Consider the following 25,020-nt stretch of genomic DNA (forward strand, 5'->3'; position numbering starts at 1 on the left):
CATTTGGACCGGAAAGATGCAAAGGCACTAAATGAAATGCCCACCGCTCTGACCTGCACTTATCGACCGGGAAAGGACTCGGTTGGCCACTTTCACACTGCTGCAAGGTATTAGGCCCCAAATGGCTGTTGGTTCCTACATTACAAAAAATGACCACAATTAAAAAGTCAACCAATTGAAAGTCAGTGCATCTAATATGTATGAGACGGTGCACTTGAGAAGATTCTGTGAGACAAGGGATGTACAATAAATGGGAGGATACTGAATGGACTGGAAGAACAGAGGGAGGTTTGCAGCACTGTAGGTCAATAAGGATCTTAAGCATGCACATGGAACACTTCTCCTTATCAGCTGTGCGTAGGGGGTCATGCTGGAACTATGTTAGATTCTCTCTAGACTACATCCTGAGTAATACATTGGTTCTGGGCTCTCCCCTGCCGGAAAGATCTGACCGTACTGAAAGGCGGGTTACAAGATTTAGCCAGGATTTGAATGTTGAGATGATGAGAACATTCTGGAGAAGACAGGATTAGACCACTTTCCCAGCATTCTCCTCTAATCCTCAAGGACCCAGTTCCTCCGGTGCAGTGCCAAACCCAGGGGCACGTGTAGAGGATGGTGCGGGAGGAACTGAAGGTTATTTTCCCCCCACTAAAATGTAGGTAGGAATCTAGAATTCGCTGCCTGGAAAGAGAAACCCTCAGTTTAAAAAAAAAAGTATTTTCATCCTTAATTGTGTCAGTAGCTCACCGAATTATCCCAAAGGTATAAACCCGTGCTCGTTCTGGATGGGTCTTTTGAGTCTCAGACAAGGTATACAGAGCACCGTACGGTTTGATCTTTGTTATTGTCGCCCTCGGACATATGGGGGCGGCACTTTCCAGTTTACTGAGCCTGAGGGAACCTGTTGGAAGAGAGCATTGGAAAACAGCGGTAACCGGGAAATTAGAAAGTTAACTCTCCCTCTACCGGATGAACGGTGTTGCTGTGCTTGTTTGAACACCAATTACCCAGCTCGGCTGGCGATGAGGTGAGCGAGGCGTTCTTTCAGCCGGCTCCGCTGCAGTTGGCCAGGGGGGTCAGCCCCGTCAGCCCCCCGACTCGGCCCTCCTGCGTCCAGACACTTTCGCCGTCCGCCGCTCAGACCCCCCCGGCATGGAGAAGACGCAGGCGGGGAAGCTGCAGCCGAAAGGCTTCAGGAAGAAGATCGGCCGGGTCTTCCAGCGCAGCAGGTCAACCGGAGACCAGGAGGAAGATGCCCAGGGCGAGTGCAAGGACTCGCAGGCTGCCAGCCGCAAGAGGAGAAGCTGGGGCTCCTGGCGACTGAAGAAGGCTCGGACGCCCACCACCCCGCTGCCGGCTGGAGGAGACGGGCGCGATCTCGCCTCTACAAACACCGTAACGTGAGCTAATTCTTCTTTACCCCCCCCCCCCCCCCCCGTGTTTCCCCCTTGGACTTTATCATGCAACGGCTTCATTTATATATTTGTTTTAAAAAGGCGTTATCCTAACCGCTGGCCGTTCATTTCCACCTTCTTCCGCGTGAGGACGAGTTTCTACTTATAGCATATAAACAGGCGGGTTGACACTGAACTCAGCTAACCAGGACACTGGATCAATAACTAACATATGGCACAAAAAAACTGAAGTTATTACCGTGCTCTGGGAGTAATTGTTTTTTAATGAGTGGGTAGGGACGGGCTGATGGAATCGACCACCGCCCCCCCCCCCCCATACACCGGCGTTCCCACTCACATAATTCGGCCAAAGTTTGACCCCCGCCCTTCTCCCCCCCCATAAAAAGCAGAGCACCCAGTCACTGGCTGCTGTTCATCGGTGGGAGCTCGGACTAATTACACAACGCATGGAGCCGCCAGTCCGCGCTGTTCAGACGGTGGGATCGGCCAAGGTCGCGTCTCGGAGCGATAACGGGGGGTGGCATAGCTGCCGGTGTCTCCAGCCACCAAAACCAGCGAAGCTCAGGAAAAGGAGAGGATCAGGAGCTGGGTGTGCTCGCTCTCCTCGATTCCCAGTCCAGTCATTAAAGCCTGTTTGTTCCGTGTTTTTGGCTTTTGCATACTTTTAGCCTGAAATAATTTTGATATTTGATATTCACTGTGTCATATTGTGGGGGCGTAAAGAACAAGTGAAGGCTGCAAATGATGTTTGATCATCATGCATTCAGAAATCTAACTTTAAAAGAAAATGTTTAATTACCTGAGCCAGGTGACTTCAGTATCATCAGTTTTACTGGATTATTCAAAAGTAAGAAACCTCCAATGGTTAGTTAGATGCACTTCACCGGAATACTAGAATCTAGACTTGGTTATCAAAGGGGGGGATGTCAACCCCTCTGGGGGAGATGGAAGCTTCTAAGGAGGCGATGAAGATAAAGGGGTGGGGGGTGTGCTCGGTAGCAAGGGGGCAGCTGAGGGACTACAGGCATCATTTAAGAAATGGGTTACTTTGAACTGGTTCAACCCTGGCGCCCGGCGGGGATTTTCTTTCTTTGGCGAGATTGGGCTAAATCGAGCCACGGCAACAACAAGATGTCACAAGCGGCGTTCACGTAGCGAGCGGCAAACTCGTTGGCGGAAGTTGCATGCGGCAGCAGAAGTGGCATTACAGTAATGAGGGAGGTTGGAGAGATTATGGGCTTCCACGGGGACAGGAAGGAGAGGGGTGGTAAGAGAGGGACGGGGAGTAGTCACATAACTGACATTTTCTTTTGTCGGTTAAAGGACTCGGAGAGGGACGGGGTTTTGTGGAGGTGGTTGAACAGTTATGGCCCTGGAGCAAGGGCTGTTATGGTTTATGAGGTTCATGCAATATTACATTGCTAAATCTGGAAGGTCCCCTACAACTGGAGAAGAACTGATTCTGTCAGCAGTAAGGGAGGTTCTGAGTATGGTTTTGAACAAGTCATCAGACCAAATAGAGTGATTCTGCTCAGGCATTACTCTGTTCAAAGACAGATAAATGAAACGTCTGAGAAGTCGATATTTCAGGTTGTTGAGCAATTTTTCAAAGAGGAGGACATTCTGCTCATCAGCACTCTTGTACAACCAACAGGGCACCATTAATGACAGGATATCGCCGTGGGGTTATTACTTCTGTGAAGAAAGCTGTACCTAACATATTTGCCATTCATTGTGTAATTCACAGATAATATCTTGTTGTAAAAGAAATCCTAAATCATCAGCTGCACAAGTCATTAAATACTGTCCAAGTTTAAGTTTAAGATGGTCATTCAACCGTGAATACAACCAATCGAGGCAGCATTCCTCCGGGACCAAAGTGCAAAACGGTACCAACAGTCACACCCAACTCAAGGCACACATACAAGATAGCAGTAAGTATACAGTTACACACTAAGAAAATAAATAGCCCAAGTCCCTGAGTGACAGGTCTTGTAAACTGATGGCGCATGGCCGTCGTCAGCAAGAACAAGTCCTCAGCAATCCACGCTGAAGGATCTGGTTGCGCAGCGAGTGGTTGAGACCCAGTTCTCAGAGCTTTGTTATTAGTTTTGAGGAGATGGTAGTGTTGAATGCTGAGCTGTAGTCAGTGAAGATGTTCCAGTGAAATGGCATCTGCGGTTGACCTGTTGTGACAGTAGATCAGATGTGATGTACTATCCCATTGATTCGACTGATGACTCTTGGTAAAACTGAGTAGTAAGATCTGCAAGCTGCCATGAACTGAACATCACTGTAAGCAAGATATGTTAATTATATAGAGAGAGCCCGGGTGCCTAAGACTATTACAGAGGACTAATAATTTTATGTATTGCACTGTACTGCTGCCACAACAAAACAAATTTCATGACATTATAAATTGGAGAAAGGCCAGTTTTGATGGTATCAGGAAGGATCTGGAAAGTCTGGATTGGGTTAGGCTGCTTTCTGGCAAAGGTGCACTGGGTAAGTGGCAAGGCTTCAAAAAGTAAAATTTTGAGAATACAAAGCTTGTATGTGCCTGTCAGAATAAAAGGTGAAGACAACGGGTTTAGGGAATGTTGGCTTTCAAGAGATATTAAAGCCCTGGTTAAGAAAGATAAAAAGCAGGTACAGGCAGGTAGGAACAAACGAGGTACTAATGAGTATAAGGAATGGAAGAGAACACAAGAAGGGAATCAGGAGGGCTAAAAGAAGGCATGAAGTGGCCCTAGCAGACAAGGTGAAGAAGAATCCTATGTTTAGATCAAAAGGATTGCAAGGGACAAAATTGGTCCTCTGGAAGATCAGAATGGTAATGAATGTGTGGACCGAAAGAGATGGGGGAGATCTTACATGATTTTTTATGCACCTGCATTTACTCCAGGAGAGGAAGACAGAGTTGACAGAAGTGAGGCTAAGCTGCATTAACTTCATGAACCCCATACAGATCACAGAGGAGGGGGTGTTTGCTGACTTGAGGCAAATTAGGGTGGGTAAATCCCCAGGGCCTGACAAGGTGTTCCCTTGGATCCCATGGGAGGCAAGCACAAAAATAGCAACGTCTCTACCAGAAGTATTTATATCGTTCTTAACAACAGGGGAGGTACCTGAAGATCGGAGGATAGCCAATGTTGTTCCGTTTAAGATAGGCTCTTTTAAAAAAAAAACCAGGAAATTATAGGCCAGACATCAGTAGTGGGAAAGTTATTGAAAGGTTTTCTAAGGGACTTTATATCTGTGTATATGGGCTGATTAGGGATAGTCAGCATGGCTTTGTGCGTGGTAGATCGTGTCTAACCAATCTTGCAGAGTTTTTTGAGGAAGTTACCAGAAAAGTGCATATTGTCTACATGGACTTCAACAAGACACTTGACAAAGTCCAACATGGGAGGCTGGTCAAGAAGGTTCAGTCACTCGGCATTCAAGATGAGGTAGTAAATTGGATTGGACATAGTCTTTGTGGGAGAAGCCAGAGAGTGGTAGCAGACGGTTGCCTCTCTGACTGGAGGCCTTTGACTAGTGGAACGCCACAGGGATTGATGCTGGGTCAATAGTTGTTTGTCATCTATATAAGACCATAAGGTGTAGGAGCAGAATTAGGCCATTTGGCCTGTCGAATCTGCTCCGCCATTTCATCATGGTTGATCCATTTTTCCTCTTGCCCCCAACCTTCGGCCTTCTCCCTGTATTTCTTTATGCCCTGACCGTTCAAGAATTTATCAACTTCTGCCTTAAATATGCATAAAGACTTGGCCTCCACAGCTGCCTGTGGCAACGAATTCCACAGATTCACCACTCACTGGTTAAAGAAATTCCTGCTCATCACCGTTCTAAAAGAACATCCCTCTATTTTGAGGCTGTGTCCTTTGGTCTTAGACGCCCCCCACCATAGCAAACATCCTTTCCACATCTATTCTATCAAGGCCTTTCTCCATTTGACAGGTTTCAGTTAGGTCCCCTCTTATTTTTCTAAATTCTAGTGAATAAGGCCCAGAGTCGTCATATGAGACACTATTTAATCCTGGAATGATTTTCGTGGAACTTCTTTAAATTCTCTCCAGTTTCAGCACATCCTTTCTAAGATAAGGGGCCCACAGTGCTCACCATACTCCAAGTGAGGCCTCACCAGTGCTTTATAAAGTCCCAACATTACATCCTTGCTTTTATATTCTAGTCACCTTGAAAGGAATGCTAACATTGCATATACCTTCCTCACCACACACTCAACCTGCAAATTAACCTTTAGGGAACCCTGCACAAGGACGCCATTTTGTATTTTCTCTCCATTTAGAATATAGTCAACCCTTTCATTTCTTCTATCAAAATGCATAACCATGCACTTCCCAAAACTGTATTCTATCTGCCACTTCTTTGCCCATTCTCCTAATGTGTCTGTCCTTCTGTGGCCTCCCTATTTCCTCAAACCTACCTGCCTTTCCACATATCTTTGTATTGCTTGCAAATTTTGTAACAAAGCTCTCAATTTCATCATCCAAATCATTAACATATAATGTAAGAAGAATTGGTCCCAACACAGACCCCTGTGGAGCTCCACTAGTCACCAGCAGCTAAACAGAAAAGGCTCACTTTATTCCTATTCTTTGCCTCCTGCAAATCAGCCACTGCTTTACCCATACTAGAATCTTTCCTGTAATACCGTGGGATCGTAGCTTGTTAAGCAGCCTCATTTGTGGCACCTTGTCAAAGGCCTTCTGAAAATCCAAGTACACAACATTAATCGATTCTCCTTTGTCTATCCTGCTTCTTATTTCTTCAAAGAATTCCAACAAAGTTGTCAGGCAAGACTTTCCCTTGAGGAAACCATTCTGACTATGGCCTATTTTATCATGCGCCTCCAAGTACCTCAAAATCACACGCGTAACAATCGACTCCCATATCTTCCTAACCACTGAAGTCAGACTAACTGGCCTATAATTTTCTTTCTTCTGCTTCACTCCTTTCTTGAAGAGTGGAGTGATATTTGCAATTTTCCAGCCTCCTGGAACCATTCTGGAATCAAGTGACTCCTGAAAGATCATTACTAATGCCTCCACAATCTCCTGAGCCCCCTCTTTCAAAAACCTGAGCTGTACACCATCTGGTCCAGGTGACTTATCTACCTTCAGACCTTTCAGTTTCCAAAGAACCTTTTGCCTAGCAACGGTAACTTCACACACTTCATGACCCCTGACATCTGGAGCTTCCAGCTTACTGCCAGTGTTTTCTTCAGTAAAGACTGATGCAAGATACTTATTCAGCATTTCTTTGTTGTACCTCTCCAGCATCACTTTCCAACAGTCCGATACCCACTCTCACCTCTCCTTTACACTTTAAGTATTTGAAGAAACTTTTGGTATTCTCTTTAATATTATTGGCCAACTTACTTTTGTATTCCATCTTTACCTTCTTAATGATCTTTTTAGTTGCCTACTGTTGGTATTTAAATGCTTCCCAATTCCTTTTGGCATTTTCTATCTACCATTGTAGCTTGTAGACCACATCCTTACTACTGCTTGGGGGTCTGTATACAACTCCCATCAGGGTCTTTTTACCCTTTCAGTTCCTTTGCTCTGTCCACAATGATTCAACACCTTCTGATCCTATGTTGCCTCTTTCTAATGATTTGGTTTTTTTTTTACCAACGGGGCCACCCCTCTGCCTTCCTGTCTATTCTTTCGATACAATGTGTGTCCTTGGACATGAAGCTCCTAGCTATAACCTTATTTCAGCCATGACTCAGTGATGCCTATAACATCATACTTGCCAATCTGCAACTGTGCTACAAGTTCTTCGACCTTATTTCTGTATGCTGCGCGCATTGAAATATAACACCTTCAAACCTGTATTCATTCTTTTCAATTTTGTCCGCCTTTTATGTTTCAATATTGACTGCAATTTTGCCCTATCGTCAGCCTCCCCTTGCTAGGAGTCTCACTACACACTGCCTCCGTTTGTAAACCAACTACCTCATCCTCAGCACTATCACTCCAGTTCCCATCCCCTGCCAAATGAGTTTAAACCCGCCTGAACAACTCTACCCAACTTCCCCGTAAGGATATTGGGCACCCTCAGCTTCAGGTGTAATCCATCCCTTTTGTATAGGTCATACCTTCCCCGGAAGAGATCCCAATGATTAATAAATCTGAACCCCTAACCCCTGCACCAGTTCCTCAGCCACACATTCACCTGCCAGATCATCCTATTCTTACCCTCACTGGCATGTGGCGCAGGCAGCAATCCAGAGATTACTACCTTGTAAGTCCTGTTTCTCAGCTTTCTACGTAGCTCCCTAAAATCTCTCTTCAGGACCTCCTCAACTTGTCTACCTAGGTTATTGGTGCCAATATGTACCAGGAGTTCTGGCTGATTGTCCCCCTTGAGAATTCCAAGGACATGATCCAAGACATTCCTGATCCTGGCACCAGGGAGGTGACATACTATCCAGGCGTCTCTATTGTGCCCACAAAACGTTGCTCTGTTCCTCCGACTATATCAATGATCTGGATGATAATGTAGTTAACTGGATCAGCAAATTTGTGGATGATACCAAGATTGGGAGTGTAGTGGACAGCGAGGAACATTATTAGAACTTGCAGCAGGATCTGGACAATTTGGAAAAAAGGGCTGGAATATGGCAGATGGGATCGAATGCAGGCAAGTGTGAGGTGTTTTACACTTTGGTAGGACCAACCAGGGTAGGTCTTACACAGTGAATGGTAGGGCACTGGGGAGTGTGGTGGAACAAAAGGGATCTAGGAATACAGATTGAGTGCGGGAGAGGGGATGTTACGTTGAAGTTGTTTAAGACTTTGGTGAGGCCTAACTTGGAATATTCTGTGCAGATTTGGTCACTGGAAAGATGTAAATAAGGTTGAAAGAGTACAGAGAAAATTTACAAGGATGTTGCCACGTCCGGAGGACCTGACTTATAAGGAAAGAGAGAATAGGTTAGGACTTTATTCCTTGGAACGTAGAAGATTGAGGGGGGGGGGATTGATAGAGGTTTACAAAATTGAGGGGTATAGATAGGGTAAATGTAAACAGGCTTTTTCCACTGAGGTTGAGTGGGAGGTTATGGGTTAAGGGTGAAAGGTGAAAAGTTTAAGAGGAGCATGACGGGAAATTTCTTCACGCAGAGGGTTGTGAGAGTGGAAGAAGCTGCAGCTGAAGTGGTGCACGCAAGCTCGATTTCAACCTCTAAGAGAAGTTTGGATAGGGACATGGATTGCAGGGACATGGAGGGCTATGGTCCCAGTGCAGCTCAGTGGGAGTAGGCCGTTTAAATGGATTGGCATGGATTAGATGGGCTGAAGGGCCTGTTTCTGTGCTGTACTTGTCTTTGACTCAATGACACATATGAGTGTTGGTAAATCTGATTCTGATATTGGTCTCTATTGTGGACAGAGTGGGAAGGGGAATCATGGTTGAGAGAAGAGGAAGAGAGAGGGAAGGGAGCAGAGAGGACTGGAGAGACATTCTGTAATGATGTCAGGATGCTGATGCAGGGCTCCAGTCACAGACCCAGGACTGTGCACGCAGTGATGTTAATTGAGTAACAAGTCCCGAGGTGCAAACAAAGTCGGCGTCAAAGTTCAGACAGAGATCAAAACATCCAGAGAAATCCAAAAACCAGAATCTGGAAACAGGCAGAGTCGATATTCAGACGGGCAGAGTACAGATACGAATGCTGGACAGGCTCAGGACAATTCACTGGCACAATCTGGCATCAAACAGGTGAAAACACAGGACTAAAATACACTGAGCAATAAACAGAGGCAGATGATAGATGGAGCACAATGAGACACAGGCAACTGCAATACAGGTAATAATAAGAAACAGGTGAGAGGCGGAGTAGAGCAGGAGCGGGGACAGGAGCACATGGGGCATGAAAACAAACAAGAGCACATGGCAATACAAAATCACAGAATGACGGCTAGGGGAAAAACACACAGAAAGACAGAGTTCAACTGGAGGTACTGACAAATGACCAATAAACCATTTGTTTGGAATCAGATGACCTTTCCTGGTATCTCAGGGCTGGGTGGGTATGCGACCACAGCACCTCTCCCTGTCCCTGGCACTCCCTCTGTCCCACCTGCAGAGCTCCACCTTCGCCATTCCCAACATCCTTTACTCCCTCCACATTTACCAACTCGCTCTCCATTCCATGTTGACAAATACAGCACCGTGGAAAAGTCTAAGGCTCCCTAGCTACATATATATGTGCCCAAGACTTTTGCACAGGGCAGTACATCACAGAAGCGTTCGCTCGCCATGCTGACCATTACCTGAAAAAATCCCATCTCTCGGCACCTGGCCTTTTAAACCCTGGTGAGTGAAGTACTCGTCTGGATTCTGCTGAGCTATTGGGAGGGTAGCTGCATCTGCTCCACCCATTTTCTATGTATTCCGGGTTCTGAGTGGGAAAAGTCCTCTTCGTGACTGCCTGAAATCTTTGTCCTCTTGAGTTTAGACTCCTCTGCTGTGGAGATGGGTTCTCTGGTCTCTACGCTGTGTATTACCCCTCGTACTGTTGTTTGGTATACTGTACCTCTTCATCTTCCACTGCTTCACAGGAAACAAACTCACTTTGTCCAGTTACTGAAGTGTTCCTTTCCAGGCAACATTGTGATAAAAATTTCCCTGCACTTTCTCAGGTGCAGAAACATAGCTTCAGGACAGCAACCGTGCACCAGCAATCTATAGGTCATGACAGTCAGGGACTTGGGCTCTATTATTTTTTTCTAAATACTGTTTTATTGGTAACTGAATTTTTTTCCTGCTATCAAAATTATATTTGCTGCGCGAGCCTTGTGCTGTGTGTGACAGTTGTTACTGTGTTTTTGCACCTGGGCAATGTGTACTGTGTTCATGGTTGAATGACAATTCTCATCAAGTCAAGTCAAGTTTATTGTCTTTTAATTATATATATGTACACCGCTTAATGAGAGAAAGTTTCTCCTGACCAGGGTGTAAAGCACAGCCATCCACATAACACACAGTATCTTAGGAAAGTAAGAATAAAATCTACAAATGAGTAACACATAGTTAAAGTGCATAGGTTAAATATCGTAGGAGTTAGTACGAATTATCCGGTGACACTTCAAATGCGATGCGGCCGGGATTTCAGATGCCTAATGGCCTGAGGGAAGAAACTGTTTCCCATCCTGACCGTTCTTCTCTTTATGCATCAGAGTCTCCTGCCTGATAGAATCTCAAAGAGGATGCTGGATGGATGGGTGGGATCCTTGATAAACTAAGGGCCCTGTGTATGAGGTATTTCTGATAAATGTCCCTGATGGATGGTAGAGAGACCCCTATGATCTTCTCAGCTGTTCTCACAGTCCTTTGTAAGGACTTGTGGTCCGATGCTTAACAGCTCCCATACCAGATGGGGATGCAGCTTATCAGGACGCTCTCAAAGGTGCTCAAAAATTCAGTTTAGGTGGGGGTGGGGGGAGCCTCACTTTCCTCAATCTCCTCAGGAGTTGGAGGCTCTGCTGTGCTTTCTTAGGCTATGTCCACACTAGACCAGATAATTTTGAAAACGCTGGTTTTGCGTAAAAATGATAGGCGTCCACACTATGTGTTTTTAAAAGTATCTCTGTCCACATTGAAATGGAGATTTCGGTGAATCTCCTCCTACTGTGTGTGCGCAGGACACATCTACCGAAAACAAGCAACATGTTTGGTGTCGAATCTCGCCGTGAAAGTGCGCGTTTGTGTAGTTACAGACTAGAAAAACTTAAACGACGAGCAGCTGCTGGCTCTCGCACAGGAGGACTTAAAACTTAAAAAAAAACGAATACTGGAGTGTATGGAGGCAACCGACAAGGAGTTCACGGACAGTATGAACCGGCTGACGATGAACATTGAAAAACTGACTAACTCTGTTGCATTAATAAAGGACCTTGTTAAATGTATAAATGTTTTAATGTCTGCATCAGTGTTATCTTGTATTTCCATGCAATGTTACATTAGGCTGTTACACATCTATTGTCAGAGAAGTACTTGCATAAATAGGTAAACCACCTTCATATGAGCAAGGACAGAAAACAGGGCAAAGTGAGTATACTTATTTATTTAGTAAGTTATGAGTCAAAGTATTTGGTGAGTACATTTCTAACTCTTCTGGCTTCAGTCTCGTTGCCGTCTGTTCTGAAATTGTTAGGTTGCGTTCAAGAAAACAATGAAATGGCGCGCTGCCGTCACCATCTGTTCCGGCACATCATGACAGCATTTTTAGATTTCTCCGGTTACCCCGTCCACACTGCTCCAGCTAAGCGGCGTTTTCAAAATTACACACCCTGGAGAGCGTTTCTGAAAAGCTCCCATTTCAGGGGATGAAAATGCTGTTTTAGTGGGGACGGAGGGTAAAAACGACGAGAAAAAGCTTCGGTTATGGACTTATCCGGTGCAGTGTGGACGTAGCCTTATTCAGGGAGGTGATAATGAAGGACCAGGTGAGGTCGTCCGTGATGTGAACTCCCAAGAACTTGGTGCACTTAACTTTCTCTACGGAGGAGCCACGTAGGCACAGAGGGGGATGGTTCATCTGCACCTTCTTAAAGTCCAGAATCATTTCCTTGTTCTTCTCCACATTCAGACTCGGGTTGTTGGTCTCACACCAGTCGCTCCATTTCCCTTCTGTCCTTGTCATCGTTATCGATGAGGCCAAGCGCTGCTGCGTCATCCGCAAACCTGATTCAGTTGGAGCTGAATTCCGTGACCCAGTCATGCAGTCAGCAGTGCAAACAGGAGCGGGCTGAATGAGACCAGAGGCGTTGCTGCCCACATGGGCTGAGCGTGGCCTTTCTGTTAAGAAGTGCAGGATCCAGTTGCGGAGGGAGGTGTTGAGGCCCTGCTAGGACAGTTTCCCCACCAGTTTCTGGGGTATGATGGTGTTAAGTGCTGAACTGAAGTCTATAAACAGCAGCCTGGCATATGAGACCCCATTTTCCAGGTGGGCAGAAGCTACGGCATCCTCAGTGGATCAATTTGAGCAACAAGCAAACTGAAAGTGTCCAATGTAGCCAGGAGAAAGACCTTAGTGTGCTCCATGACCAGCAGCTCGAAGTATTTCATAATAGTTGATGTTAATGCCACTGGACGATTATCATTTAAGCAGGTTATTGACGATTTCTTTGGCACTGGAGTGATGGTTTGCACCTTGAAAACCGAGGGACAATGGACTGTCCCAGAGAGATGTCCGTCAGCTGGGCTGCGCAGTCTTTCAGAACCCAACCCAACAGCTTTGGTTGGGTTGACTTTGATCAGGGTCTTCCTCACTTCAGCTTTAGCCGGTCTGCTCCCCTGGGAGGAGGGCTGTCACTTTGTCCTGTGCATCAAACCGGGCGGAATGTAAAAGACATTCAGCCTGCGAGAGAGTGAGGTCACTGACACGCATCGTTTGTGATACTCTGAATCCCCTGCCACATATGCCTAGTGGCTTTGGTATCACAGAAATGCTTGTATATTCTCTGAGAATGCTCCCGTTTCTCCTTCCTGATGGAGCGGGAAAGCACAGTTCTTGCTTCCTTGACAGCTGTCGGCGTCCCCCAAACTAAAGGCACGATCCCTCGATAGCACATGGACCTCTGCAGTAAGCCATGGCCCTCACTCGCATGAGGTTTCGTCATGGTAACATCCTCCGTACGCAGAATCCTCATGTTCCTCAGTGTTAACGTGGTTGCCATAGGTAGCAGCCTTCCCGAACATTCTCCAGTTCGTATTATTACCACCTTTAGAACTGGTTTGGCCCGTTTAATCAGCGGTTTCTATGCTGGAATTAACATAATAATTGATCTGAGAGGCCAATGCGGGGCCGGGAAGTGCACTCGGTATGTTCGTATAAAGCATGTCTAGTGTATTTTCAAAACCAACATGCTGGTGGGATTTCGGGAAGACTGTTTATAGGTTCGCATGGTTAAAGACACCAGCGACAGTGAAGATACAGAGAGTTAGCTTTGAAAGTCACTGTAGAGTTCATGCCTGTCAACATTAGTAGAGGAGGGAATATATACAGCTATCAGAACAATTATAGTTAACTCCCTCAGTAAACAAGACGGCCTACTCTTCACAAAAACAAACTCGATCATTGGCGAACAATGCACTGCCACTGCTGAAGCGTCCACACACCAGTTCTTATTAACGGAAGTACAGATACCGTCTGAGATCGCTGTAGATCCTCTCGGGCCGAAATGTGCTGGATGGCAGCATCCAGGGTGGTGCCCTGAAGCCATTTCCCCCCCCCCCCCCCCCCCGCCCCGCCCATGAGAATGAGTGCACAATTGTCCTTGGCAAGAAAAAATCTGCAGATGCTGGAAATCCAGCTGAGTGAGTGAATGAGTGTGAGTGTGTGTGGTGCAGTTGTCCTGGTTCAGTCCCAGGCGCAGGTAGTCCCGTTTATTTCAAGTGAACACAAGTTTGCCAGTAAGAACGACTGGCGAGCTGGGCGGAAGGGCTCTGAACTGACCCCCTCCCGGATCCCAGTCTGTCTTTCTTGCCCACCGCTTTTGACAGCGCCTCCCGCGGCTGACTGGAGCGGAGTTGCGTAGCTGCTCTGTGGTCCAACAGCTCACCAGCGAGGTGGAATTGCTCTTGACAGTATATTTAGTAGCCAGCAGCGTTTTCCAATCGTAACAAAGCCATACAAGACAAGGATGAAGTATTACGCCCGGAAACTGAACGCGCCGATATCTTACCAAAATTGAACTTGAACTAACGTGGAGCCTGCTATCTGATCAATAAACAGCAATAAAGAAATTATGGATGGCGAGGAGGAGGTGGAGATGTAAAGCGCCCCTTCCTTCCACTGGCCTGCAGGTCACCCTTGGGCAACGAATAGCACCTGCTTAGCCCCCCGCCCCGGATCAGGGTCATGGGAAGCCGTGGGAGCAGGTGGTGGACGGTCGTATGAGCAGCTGGTGCATATCACAAGTCCTGGTTATGCGACCACTGACGCCAGGCAGACAATCTCTGAAGAGCATTGATAATGGCTGGGGGTCACCCATCTTGTAAAGACACTGCCCAGATGAAAGCAATGGCAAACCACTTCTGTAGGAAAAATCTGCCCACGGTATATAAGGGATGATCTTGAGTACTGCAGAAGGAGGTAATGGTGAGTGTTGGCTTATTGTTTTGCTGGCCAGATACGTGAACAGCTGCCGGCAGTGCTGATGGGCACCTTCGTTTGGATCAGCACGCGATGAATACACAGTTTACACAAAGGTGAGAAGTCATGTGCTGCTGGTGAAGCACCTGGACCACTGCCACTGAGTAGTGAACGTTTTGGGCAGCTTGTTACAACTTCTGCTTTTTGTAACAGCTGAACCCAGGCAACACTTGTGGATGTCCGCCCTTTCAGTATTTCATTGCAAAGTCGGAGTCACCAAGTTAACAAATACTGGAGGGTAAGCAGCCAATACAAACACATGCATAGACTCTGAAGCATTGTTGTGCCTGGTAAATATGAAGTCAACAGGCGTGCACATTTATAAACACAAGATATTCTGCAGGTGCTGGAAATCCAGAGTAACACACACAAAGTGCTGGAGGAACTCAACAGGCTGGTAGTGTCAATGGAAGTGAATAAACAGGAGATGTTTCAGGACTAGACCCCTCATCTTTGCTGGGTCATTGTAACTTTGCTTCAAATTGAGACTGCTGAGCTTGCAAGTAGCTTAACAAACAAAAGTCTGGAGGACTCAGCAGGTCAGGCAGCATCTGTGGAAGGAACTGGGTTGGGGAAGTTTAGGGGTCAAACCCCATCACCTGAACTGAAAGATAGAGGGGGATGACCAACATAAAGAGGTGAGGGGAAGGATTGGAGCAAGAGCTGGCAGGTGATGGGTGGATCCAGGTGAGGAGGAATAGGGGAGGGAGAGGAAAGGGCAGCAGAAACTGGCAGCTGATAGGTGAGGGGGTGACATTGGGCTGCCAATGTTGGAATCCAGTATCTGCAATTCTTGTGCCTCTATTATTTATTGTGATGCAGTGTGGAATAGGCCCTCCCAATTCTTCGAGCTGTTCCACCCAGCAAACCCTGGTTTAACCTTCTGGTAAGCTGGTGGCGCACTCAATCTATGGGGTCAACCAAAGGTGCTACTGTCTTTTTTAAACATACTTTGTTTACAATCACAAGCCCTGCTGGACATTAATAACTTAAAGTACTGCAGGTCTGCCCCAATGGCGTGTTGCTCGTTGGTGGAGAAACTGAAGGAGCTGGGCCTGGGGCGGATCATTCTGCCTGTGACATAGAGGTGTCGGAGGAGTCAGTACGTGAAGGTGGGCAGTGTAGCTGCGAATGAACCTCTTGGTCGCTTTTCTTGTGATCGCTAGACTCTGTTGGACATTGTTAATGAGGAACTCTGCGAGTCCGAATCACTGATCTATTGGCGGGCGATAGGAGAGATGCGTGGCCTCAGTCAAGTTCAGGACTAGGCCTCGAGCCGCGGTGTCGCCTGCTTACAACTGCCTGGGAGAGAGGTGTCTGAGTCAGTGCCCTCCACCAGAGGAGGGATGTTGTGGCCTCCGAGTTGGAGTCGATGCTGCCCCCAGTTCATGGACTCAGCATCGTGGACTATGTTTCTTTGCGTGACTGTATTTTACTGACTTCGTGCACATGCCCGCTACCTTGTATGTGCTCTATGTGCCTTGTGCTGTGAATGACTGTTGGTACTGTGTTTTGCCCCTTGGCCCCAGAGTAACGCTGTCTCACTTGGCTATATTCATCTGTGGCTGAATGACAATTGAACTTGAACCCTAGCCTAATCACAGGACAATTTACAATGCCTTATTAACCTGCCAACAGGTACTTTTTTGGACTGTGAGAGGAAGCTGGAGCGCCAGGGGGAAATGCCACGGTCACAGGGAGCTGGTACAAACTCCTTACAGACAGCGGCAGGAATTGAACCTGGGTCGCTGGTACTGTAAAGAGCTGTGCTAAACTATAGTTAGGTTACGTTTGTCAAATAGCTTGACTGCAAGCAGTGCGAGCAAGAAGCTGTTCCATATGCAAACTGACCCAATTTGTAACAAGGCAAACATTGTGGAAGCCAGTATTTGATTCTGGGTGGTGTTCGAAGTGTAGTGAGATAAGGAACAGATGTAATGCCAATATTGTGCCTCAAAATTTGTTTAATTGCCCTTCAAGATTTGGGTGCAAGGTTGGGCTGGTCATGAGAGGGAGGAAGAAAAGACATGGCGGGGAGGAAAGGAGGTTCTTTTAACAGCACAAAGTTGGGAACAAAGAAGACAGTGACATTGATGATATGAAGGCAAAAGAAAGATTGAAAGAGCTGACGGGGGGGGGGCTTGCTGTATAAATGGTAACAAACAGGTCAAAGGAACTGAAGAGGAAAAAAATTAAAGGCGAGGGAACATACTGAAATTCAAAAAACAGGTTCAATTGTAGCTTTTTTGAGTTGCCTAAAGATAATACCAAGGTGACACAAAAGAGGTATTTTCTTTTATTGTTCTGTATGAATGGCACGGCAAGCAATGCAATTTAGTCTGTTCACTACGTCTAATAAAATTTTAATGTAACAACATCAAGAACCAGAAGCTGGAGAAGGCATTTGGCGGTAATCTGCCATTTTATAAAATCATGGCTGATGATCTATCTTTGCATTATTTTATTGACCTGTCCCATATCTTTTAATTACTCCAATATCCACAAATACACTCAGTGGCAACTTTATTAAGTATACCTGTACACCTTGTTCATGCGAATATCTAATCAGCCAATTATGTGGCTGTAACTCAATACATGTGGAGATGGTCAGGAGGTTGACCTGTTGTTCAGACCAACATCAGAAGAAATGTGATCTAAGAGACTTTGACAATTGAATGATTGTGGTGCCAGATGGGGTGGTTTGAGCGTACAACAGTTTCTAGAGTTTACAGAGAATGGTGCAAGAAAAATCACCCAGTGAGTGGCAGTTGTGCAGGTGAAAAATAATTGTTAATGAGGGAGGTCAGAGGAGAATGGCCAGATTGATTCAAGCTGACAAGAAGATGGCAGGAGCACCAATAACCACACGTTACAACAGTGGTGTGCAGAAGAGCATCTCTGAATGTACAACATGCTGAACCTTGAAGTGGATGGGCTGTGGTGGCAGAATACCACCAATGTGGCCAACTTGATGAGATATGGGAGGTACCCAGTAAAGTGAACACTGAGTGTATATCCAGCTCTGTTGTGTATTTAATATTTCAATAATTTTGAATAATTGTTTAAATAATTCATTACGGGTTATATGTGAATTGCATACGTCATGACGCTTTCACGTCATTTATGCTTAAGGTGAAAAGCAAACTAAGACTCGCACCTCTCAACTGCAAAACATGATCTCAGTTTTGAATAATGCTCATCTCCATCTGCCTTGAGTACCCAATTCCGAAGGCCCACCTCCTTTTGAGGGAACTTCTTTCTCATTTTAACCATATAACAATTACAGCACGGAAACAGGCCATCTCGGCCATTCTAGTCCATGCCAAACGCTTACTCTCACCTAGTCCCACCGACCTGCACTCAGCCCATAACCCTCCATTCCTTTCCTGTCCATTTACCTATCCAATTTTTTTTTAAATGACAATACCGAACCTGCCTCTACCACTTCCACTGGAAGCTCGTTCCACACAGCTGAGTAAAGAAGTTACCCCTCGTGTTACCCCTAAACTTTTGCCCCTTAACTCTCAACTCATGTCCTCTTGTTTGAATCTACCCTACTCTCAATGGAAAAAGCCTATCCATGTCAACTCTATCTATCCCCCTCATAATTTTAAATACCTCTATCAAGTCCCCCTCCACCTTCTATGCTCCAAAGAATTAAGACCTAACTTGTTTGACCTTTCTCTGTAACATGGGTGCTGAAACCCAGTAACGTTCTAGTTAATCTCCTCTGTACTCTCTCTATTTTGTTGATATCTTTCCTATAATTTGGTGACCAGAACTGCACACAATACTCCAAATTTGGCCTCACCAATGCCTTGTACAATTTTAACATTACATCCCAACTCCTATACTCAATGCTCTGATTTATAAAGGCCAGCATACCAAAAGCTTTCTTCACCACCCTATCCACATGAGATTCCACCTTCAGGGAACTATGCACCATTATTCCTAGATCACTCTGTTCTACTGCATTCTTCAATGTCCTACCATTTACCATGTGTGTCCTATTTTGATTAGTCCTACCAAAACGTAGCACCTCACACTTATCAGCATTAAACTCCATCTGCCATCTTTCAGCCCACTCTTCTAACTGGCCCAAATCTCTCTGCAAGCTTTGAAAACCTACTTCATTATCCACAACACCACCTATCTTAGTATCATCTACATACTTACTAATCTAATTTTCCGCCCCGTCATCCAGATCATTAACGTATATGACAAACAACATTGGACCCAGTACAGATCCATGAGGCATACCACTAGTCACTGGCCTCCAACCTGACAAACAGTTATCTGCCACTACTCTCTGGCATCTCCCATCCAGCCACTGTTGAATCCATTTTACTACTTCAATATTACTACGTAATGATTGAACCTTCCATGTGGAACTTTGTCAAAGGCCTTACTGAAGTCCATATAGACAACATCCACTGCTTTACCCTCGTCAACTTTCCTAGTAACCTCTTCAAAAAATTCAGTAAGATTTGTCAAACATAACCTTCCACGCACAAATCCATGTTGACCGTTCCTAATCAGACCCTGTCTATCCAGATAATTATACATACCATCTCTAAGAATAATTTCCATTAATTTACCCCCCAGTGATGTCAAATTTACAGGCCGATAATTGCTAGGTTTACTCTTAGAACTCTTTTTAAACAATGGAACCACATGAGCAATACACCAATCCCCCAGCACCATCCCCGTTTCTAATGACATTTGAAATATTTCTGTAAGAGCCCCTGCTATTTCTACACTAACTTCCCTCAAGGCCCTAGGATATTCCCTCAATATCCTGTCAGGACCCGGAGACTTATCCACTTTTATATTCTTTAAAAGTGCCAGTACTTCCTCTTCTTTAATCATCGTAGTTTCCATAACTACCCTACTTGTTTTCCTTACCTTACACAATTCAATATCCTTCTCGTTAGTGAATACCGAAGAAAAGAAATTGTTCAAAATCTCCCCCATCTCTTTTGGCTCCACACATAGCTATCCACTCTGATTCTCTAAAGGACCAATTTTATCCCACACTATCCTTTTGCTATTAATATAACTGTAGAAACACTTTGGATTTATTTTCACCTTACTTGCCAAAGCAACCTCATATCTTTTAGCTTTTCTAATTTCTTTCTTAAGATTCTTTTAACATTCTTTATATTCCTCGAGCACCTCATTTACTCCATGCTGCCTATATTTATTGTAGATCTCTTTCTTTTTCTGAACCAAGTTTCCAATATCCCTTGAAAACCATGGCTCTCTCAAACTTCTAACCTTTCCTTTCAACCTAACAGGATCAGAAAGATTCTGTACCCTCAAAATTTCACCTTTAAATGACCTCCATTTCTCTATTACATCCTTCCCATAAAACAAATTGTCCTAATCTACTCCTTCTAAATCCTTTCGCATCTCCTCAAAGTTAGCCTTTCTCCAATCAAAAATCTCAACCCTGGGTCCAGTCCTATCCTTCTCCATAATTATATTGAAACTAATGGCATTGTGATCACTGGACCTGAAGTGCTTCCCCAACACATACCTCCATCACGACCTATCTCATTCCCTAACAGGAGATCCAACACTGCCCCTTCTCTAGTCGGTACCTCTAAGTATTGCTGCAAAAAACTATCCTGCACACATTTTACAAACTCCAAACCATCCATCCCTTTTACAGTATGGGCTTCCCAGTCTATGTGTGGAAAATTAAAATCTCCCACAATCACAACCCTGTGCTTACTACAAATATCTGCTATCTCCTTACAAATTTGCTCCTCCAATTCTCGATCCCCATTAGGTGGTCTATAATACACCCCTATAAGTGTTACTAAACCGTTCCCATTCCTCAATTCCACCCAAATAGCCTCCCCTAACTGGTCCCAAACTGAAATGACTTTTGCCTTTTCTGACTGTGACACATAGTTCTTGCTCAATGTCAGCAAACAAAAGAGCTGGTCATTGACTTAATGAGGAGGGATGGTTGAGAGGTTCAAATTCACCAATAATTTGGCCTGGCCCAGCCACGTGAACATTACATCTTAGAATGCACACAAACATCAGAATCAGGTTTATATCATTGGCACATGTCAGTGATTTGTTGTATATAATAATGCTGGAATACCTAAAACTAAAAAAAAACTATGGATTACAATAGGAAGTATATATAAAAATTAAATACCTAGTGCAAAAAGAGAGAGAACAAAATACTGAGGTAGTGTTCATGGGCTCAATGTCCATTCAGAAATCTTCTGGCAGAGGGGAAAAAGCTGTTGCTAAAATGTTAAGTATGTGGCTTCAGGCTTCTGTAACTCCTCTTTGACGGTTGCAATGAGAAGAGGGCATGTCCTGGCTGGTGAGGGTCCTTAATTATGCATGCTGTCTTTTTGAGGCTTCGCCTTTTGTAAGTGTCTTTTATGCTGGGAAGGCTGGTACCCCTGATGGAGCTGGCTGAATTTCTGCGGCTCTTTCTGACCCTGTGCCAAACGTTGATGCAACCAGTTTGGATACCCTCCATGGTAGATCTGTAGGAATTTGCAAGTGTCTTTTGTGACATATCAAGTCTCCTTAAATTATTAATAAAGTATAGCTGCTGTCGTGCCGCCTTTGTAATTGCATCTTTATTTGGGCCCAGGATAGATCTGCAGAGATGTTGGCATCCATGAACTTGAACTTTCTCACCCTTTCTACTGCTAATCCCCTAGATAAGGACTTGTTTGCGTTGCTGTGATATCTCCTTCCTGAAGTCCACAACCAATTCCTTGGTCTTACTGTCTTTGAGTGCAACACCACTCCACCAGCTGATCTGTCTCACTCCTGTACGTCTCCTCGTCACCATCTGAAATTCTGCTAACAATTGTTGTGTCATCGTCACATTTGTAGATGGCATTTGAGGTGTGTGTAGCCACACTGTCATGGGTGTAGCAAGAGTAAAAAGTTGGGGTAAGCACACAGCCTTGAGGTGCACCCGTGTTGATGGTCAGTGAGGGGGAGATGTTATTTCCAATCCACACAGACTGTGGTCTCCCAATGAGGAAGTCAAGGATCCAGTTGCAGAGAGGGGGACAGAGGCCCAGGTTTTGGAGTTTGATTAAAACTGAGTGTATGATTATGTTGAGCTCTGAGCTGTAACCAAGGAACAGCAGTCTGACATAGATACTATCCTTGTCCAGGTAATCCATGGGCAAGTGGAGAGCTGGTGAGATTGCATCCTCTGTAGATCTATGAGGGGTGATTGATAAGTTCATGAAAAGGAGTCAATTTTAGAAAACCTAGCACATCTATTTTTCTTACATTTACACACTTAATCCAGAGGTCGTGGAGCATACAGATCCCTTCTTTGTGGTAGTCAGTGTCTTGGACCTCCAGAAATGGTCCACAGCATGGGGTGATTGATAAGCTCGTGGCCTATGGTAGAAGGAGATGAGTAATGAACTTCAAACTTTCTGCATAATCACTCAAAGAGTTGAACTGCACGTGCATGTAATGAGAGCTGTATAACTCGTCTCCTTCTACCTTAGGCCATGAACCTCAGTTGGGATTGTTTCTCGCTCTTGCTCAGAGACTAAGGAAATTTCTCATGTGCAAACACGAGGAAATCTGCAGATGCTGGAAATACAAACAACACACACAAAATGCTGGTGGAACACAGCCGGCCAGGCAGCATCTATAAGGAGAAGCACTGTCGACGTTTCGGGCCGAGTCCCTTCGTCAGGACTAACTGAAAGGAAAGATAGTAAGAGATTTAAAAGTAGTGGGGGGAGGGGGAAATGCAAAATGATAGGAGAAGACCGGAGGGGGTGGGGTGAAGCTAAGAGCTGGAAAGGTGATTGGCGAAAGTGATACAGAGCTGGAGAAGGGAAAGGATCATGGGAAGGGAGGCCTAGGGAGAAAGAAAGGGGGAGGGGGGGAGCACCAGATGGAGATGGAGAACAGGCAGAGTGATGGGCAGAGAGAGAGAAAAAAAAACAACTAAATATTGTCAGGGATGGGGTAAGAAGGGGAGGAGGGACATTAACAGAAGTTAGAGAAGTCAATGTTCATGCCATCAGGTTGGAGGCTACCCAGCCGGTATATAAGGTGTTGTTCCTCAAACCTGAGTTTGGATTCATTTTGACAATAGAGGAGGCCATGGATAGACAAATCAGAATGGGAATGGGACGTGGAATTAAAATGTGTGGCCACTGGGAGATCCTGCTTTCTCTGGCGGACCAAGTGTAAGTGTTCAGCGAAACGGTCTCCCAGTCTGCGTCGGGTCTCACCAATATATAAAAGGTCACACCGGGAGCACCGGACGCAGTATACCACACCAGCCGACTCACAGGTGAAGTGTCGCCTCACCTGGAAGGACTGTGTGGGGCTCTGAATGGTGGTGAGGGAGGAAGTGTAAGGGCAGGTGTAGCACTTGTTCTGCTTACAAGTATAAGTGCCAGGAGGGAGATCGGTGGGAAGGGATGGGGGGGACGAGTGGACAAGGGAGTCGCGTAGGGAGTGATCCCTGCGGAAAGCAGAAAGGGGGGAGGGAAAGATGTTCTTGGTAGTGGGATCCTGTTGGAGGTAGTAGAAGTTACGGAGAATTATACGTTGGATCCGGAGGCTGGTGGGGTGGTAGGTGAGGACAAGGGGGACCCTATCCCGAGCGGGGTGGCGAGCGGATGGGGTGAGGGCAGATGTGTGGGAAATGGGAGAGATGCATTTGGGAGCAGAGTTGATGGTGGAAGAAGGGAAGCCCCTTTGTTTAAAAAAGGAAGACATCTCCTTCGTCCTGGAATGAAAAGCCTCATCCTGAGAGCAGATGCGACGGAGACGGAGGAATTGTGAGAAGGGGATAGCCTTTTTGCAAGAGACAGGGTGGGAAGAGGAATAGTCCAGGTAGCTGTGAGAGTCTGTAGGCTTATAGTAGATATCAGTAGATAGGCCGTCTCCAGAGATGGAGACAGAAAGATCAAGAAAGGGGAGGGAGGTGTCAGAAATGGGCCAGGTAAATTTGAGGGCAGTATGAAAGTTGGAGGCAAAGTTAATGAAGTCAACGAGCTCAGCATGCGTGCAGGAGGCAGCGCCAATGCAGTCGTCGATGTAGCGAAGGAAAAGAGGAGGATGGATACCCGTATAGACTTGGAACATAGACTGTTCCACAAAGCCAACAAAAAGGCAGGCATAAGTGGGACTCATGTGGGTGCCCATGGCTACACCCTTGGTTTGGTTCCTCCAATTCTCCTCTACCACCACTCTCCTCCGTCTAGCGGAATTACTCTCAATAATTTCTCCTTTGGCTCCTCCCACTTCCTCCAAACCAAGGGTCCATTTCCGTCTCCTCCCTCCCCTTTCTTGATCTTTCTGTCTCCATCTCTGGAGACGGCTTATCTACTGATATCTACTATAAGCCTACAGACTCTCACAGCTACCTGGACTATTCCTCTTCCCACCCTGTCTCTTGCAAAAATGCTATCCCCTTCTCACAATTCCTCCGTCTCCGCCGCATCTGCTCTCAGGATGAGGCTTTTCATTCCAGGACGAAGGAGATGTCTTCCTTTTTTAAACAAAGGGGCTTCCCTTCTTCCACCATCAACTCTGCTCTCAAACACATCTCTCCCATTTCCCGCACATCTGCCCTCACCCCACCTGCCCGCCACCCCACTCGGGATAGGGTTCCCATTGTCCTTGCCGACCACCCCACCAGCCTCCAGGTTCAACATATAATTCTCCGTAACTTCCACCACCTCCAACGGGATCCCACTATCAAGCACATTTTTCCCTCTCCCCCCCCTTTCTGCTTTCCGCAGGGATCGCTCCCTACGCGACTCCCTTGTCCACTCGTTCCCTCCATCCCTTCCCATCGGTCTCCCTCCTGGCACTTATCCTTGTAAGCGGAACAAGTGTTACACCTGCCCTTACACTTCCTCCCTCACCACCATTCAGGGTCCCAGACAGTCCTTCCAGGTGAGGCGACACTTCACCTGTGAGTCGGCTGGTGTGGTACACTGCGTCTGGTGCTCCCGGTCTCGCCTTTTATATATTGGTGAGACCTGACTCAAGACTGGGAGATCGTTTCACTGAACACCTACGCTTGGTCCACCAGAAAAAGCAGGATCTCCCAGTGGCCACACATTTTAATTCCACGTCCCATTCCCATTCTGATACGTTTATCCATGGCCTCCTCTACTGTCAAGGTGAAGCCACACTCAGGTTGAAGAAGCAACACCTTATATACCGGCTGGGTAGCCTCCAACCTGATGGCATGAACATTGACTTCTCTAACTTCTGTTAATGTCCCTCCTCCCCTTCTTACCCCATCCCTGACAATAGTTGTTTGTTCTTTTTTCTCTCTCTCTGCCCATCACTCTGCCTGTTCTCCAGCTCCCTCTGGTGCTCCCCCCTCCCCCTTTCTTTCTCCCGAGGCCTCCCGTCCCATGA

The 25,020-nt window shown here is 45.9% G+C and overlaps 1 protein-coding gene across 1 annotated transcript in view; it reads left to right on the forward strand.

The window, feature by feature from the left end:
* Positions 1 to 951: 951 nt before the first annotated feature.
* The window catches only part of crybg1a (crystallin beta-gamma domain containing 1a), a 232,613-nt gene continuing 208,544 nt past the window's right edge, over positions 952 to 25,020 (forward strand). Inside the window, exon 1 of the mRNA XM_073055847.1 lies at positions 952 to 1,403. Within this exon, the coding sequence (XP_072911948.1) occupies positions 1,156 to 1,403 (248 nt within the window). The 5' untranslated portion in view covers positions 952 to 1,155. The remainder of the gene's footprint in view (positions 1,404 to 25,020) is intronic.

Source organism: Hemitrygon akajei, chromosome 9 (assembly GCF_048418815.1).
Source record: "Hemitrygon akajei chromosome 9, sHemAka1.3, whole genome shotgun sequence".
Lineage (NCBI taxonomy): Eukaryota > Metazoa > Chordata > Chondrichthyes > Myliobatiformes > Dasyatidae > Hemitrygon > Hemitrygon akajei.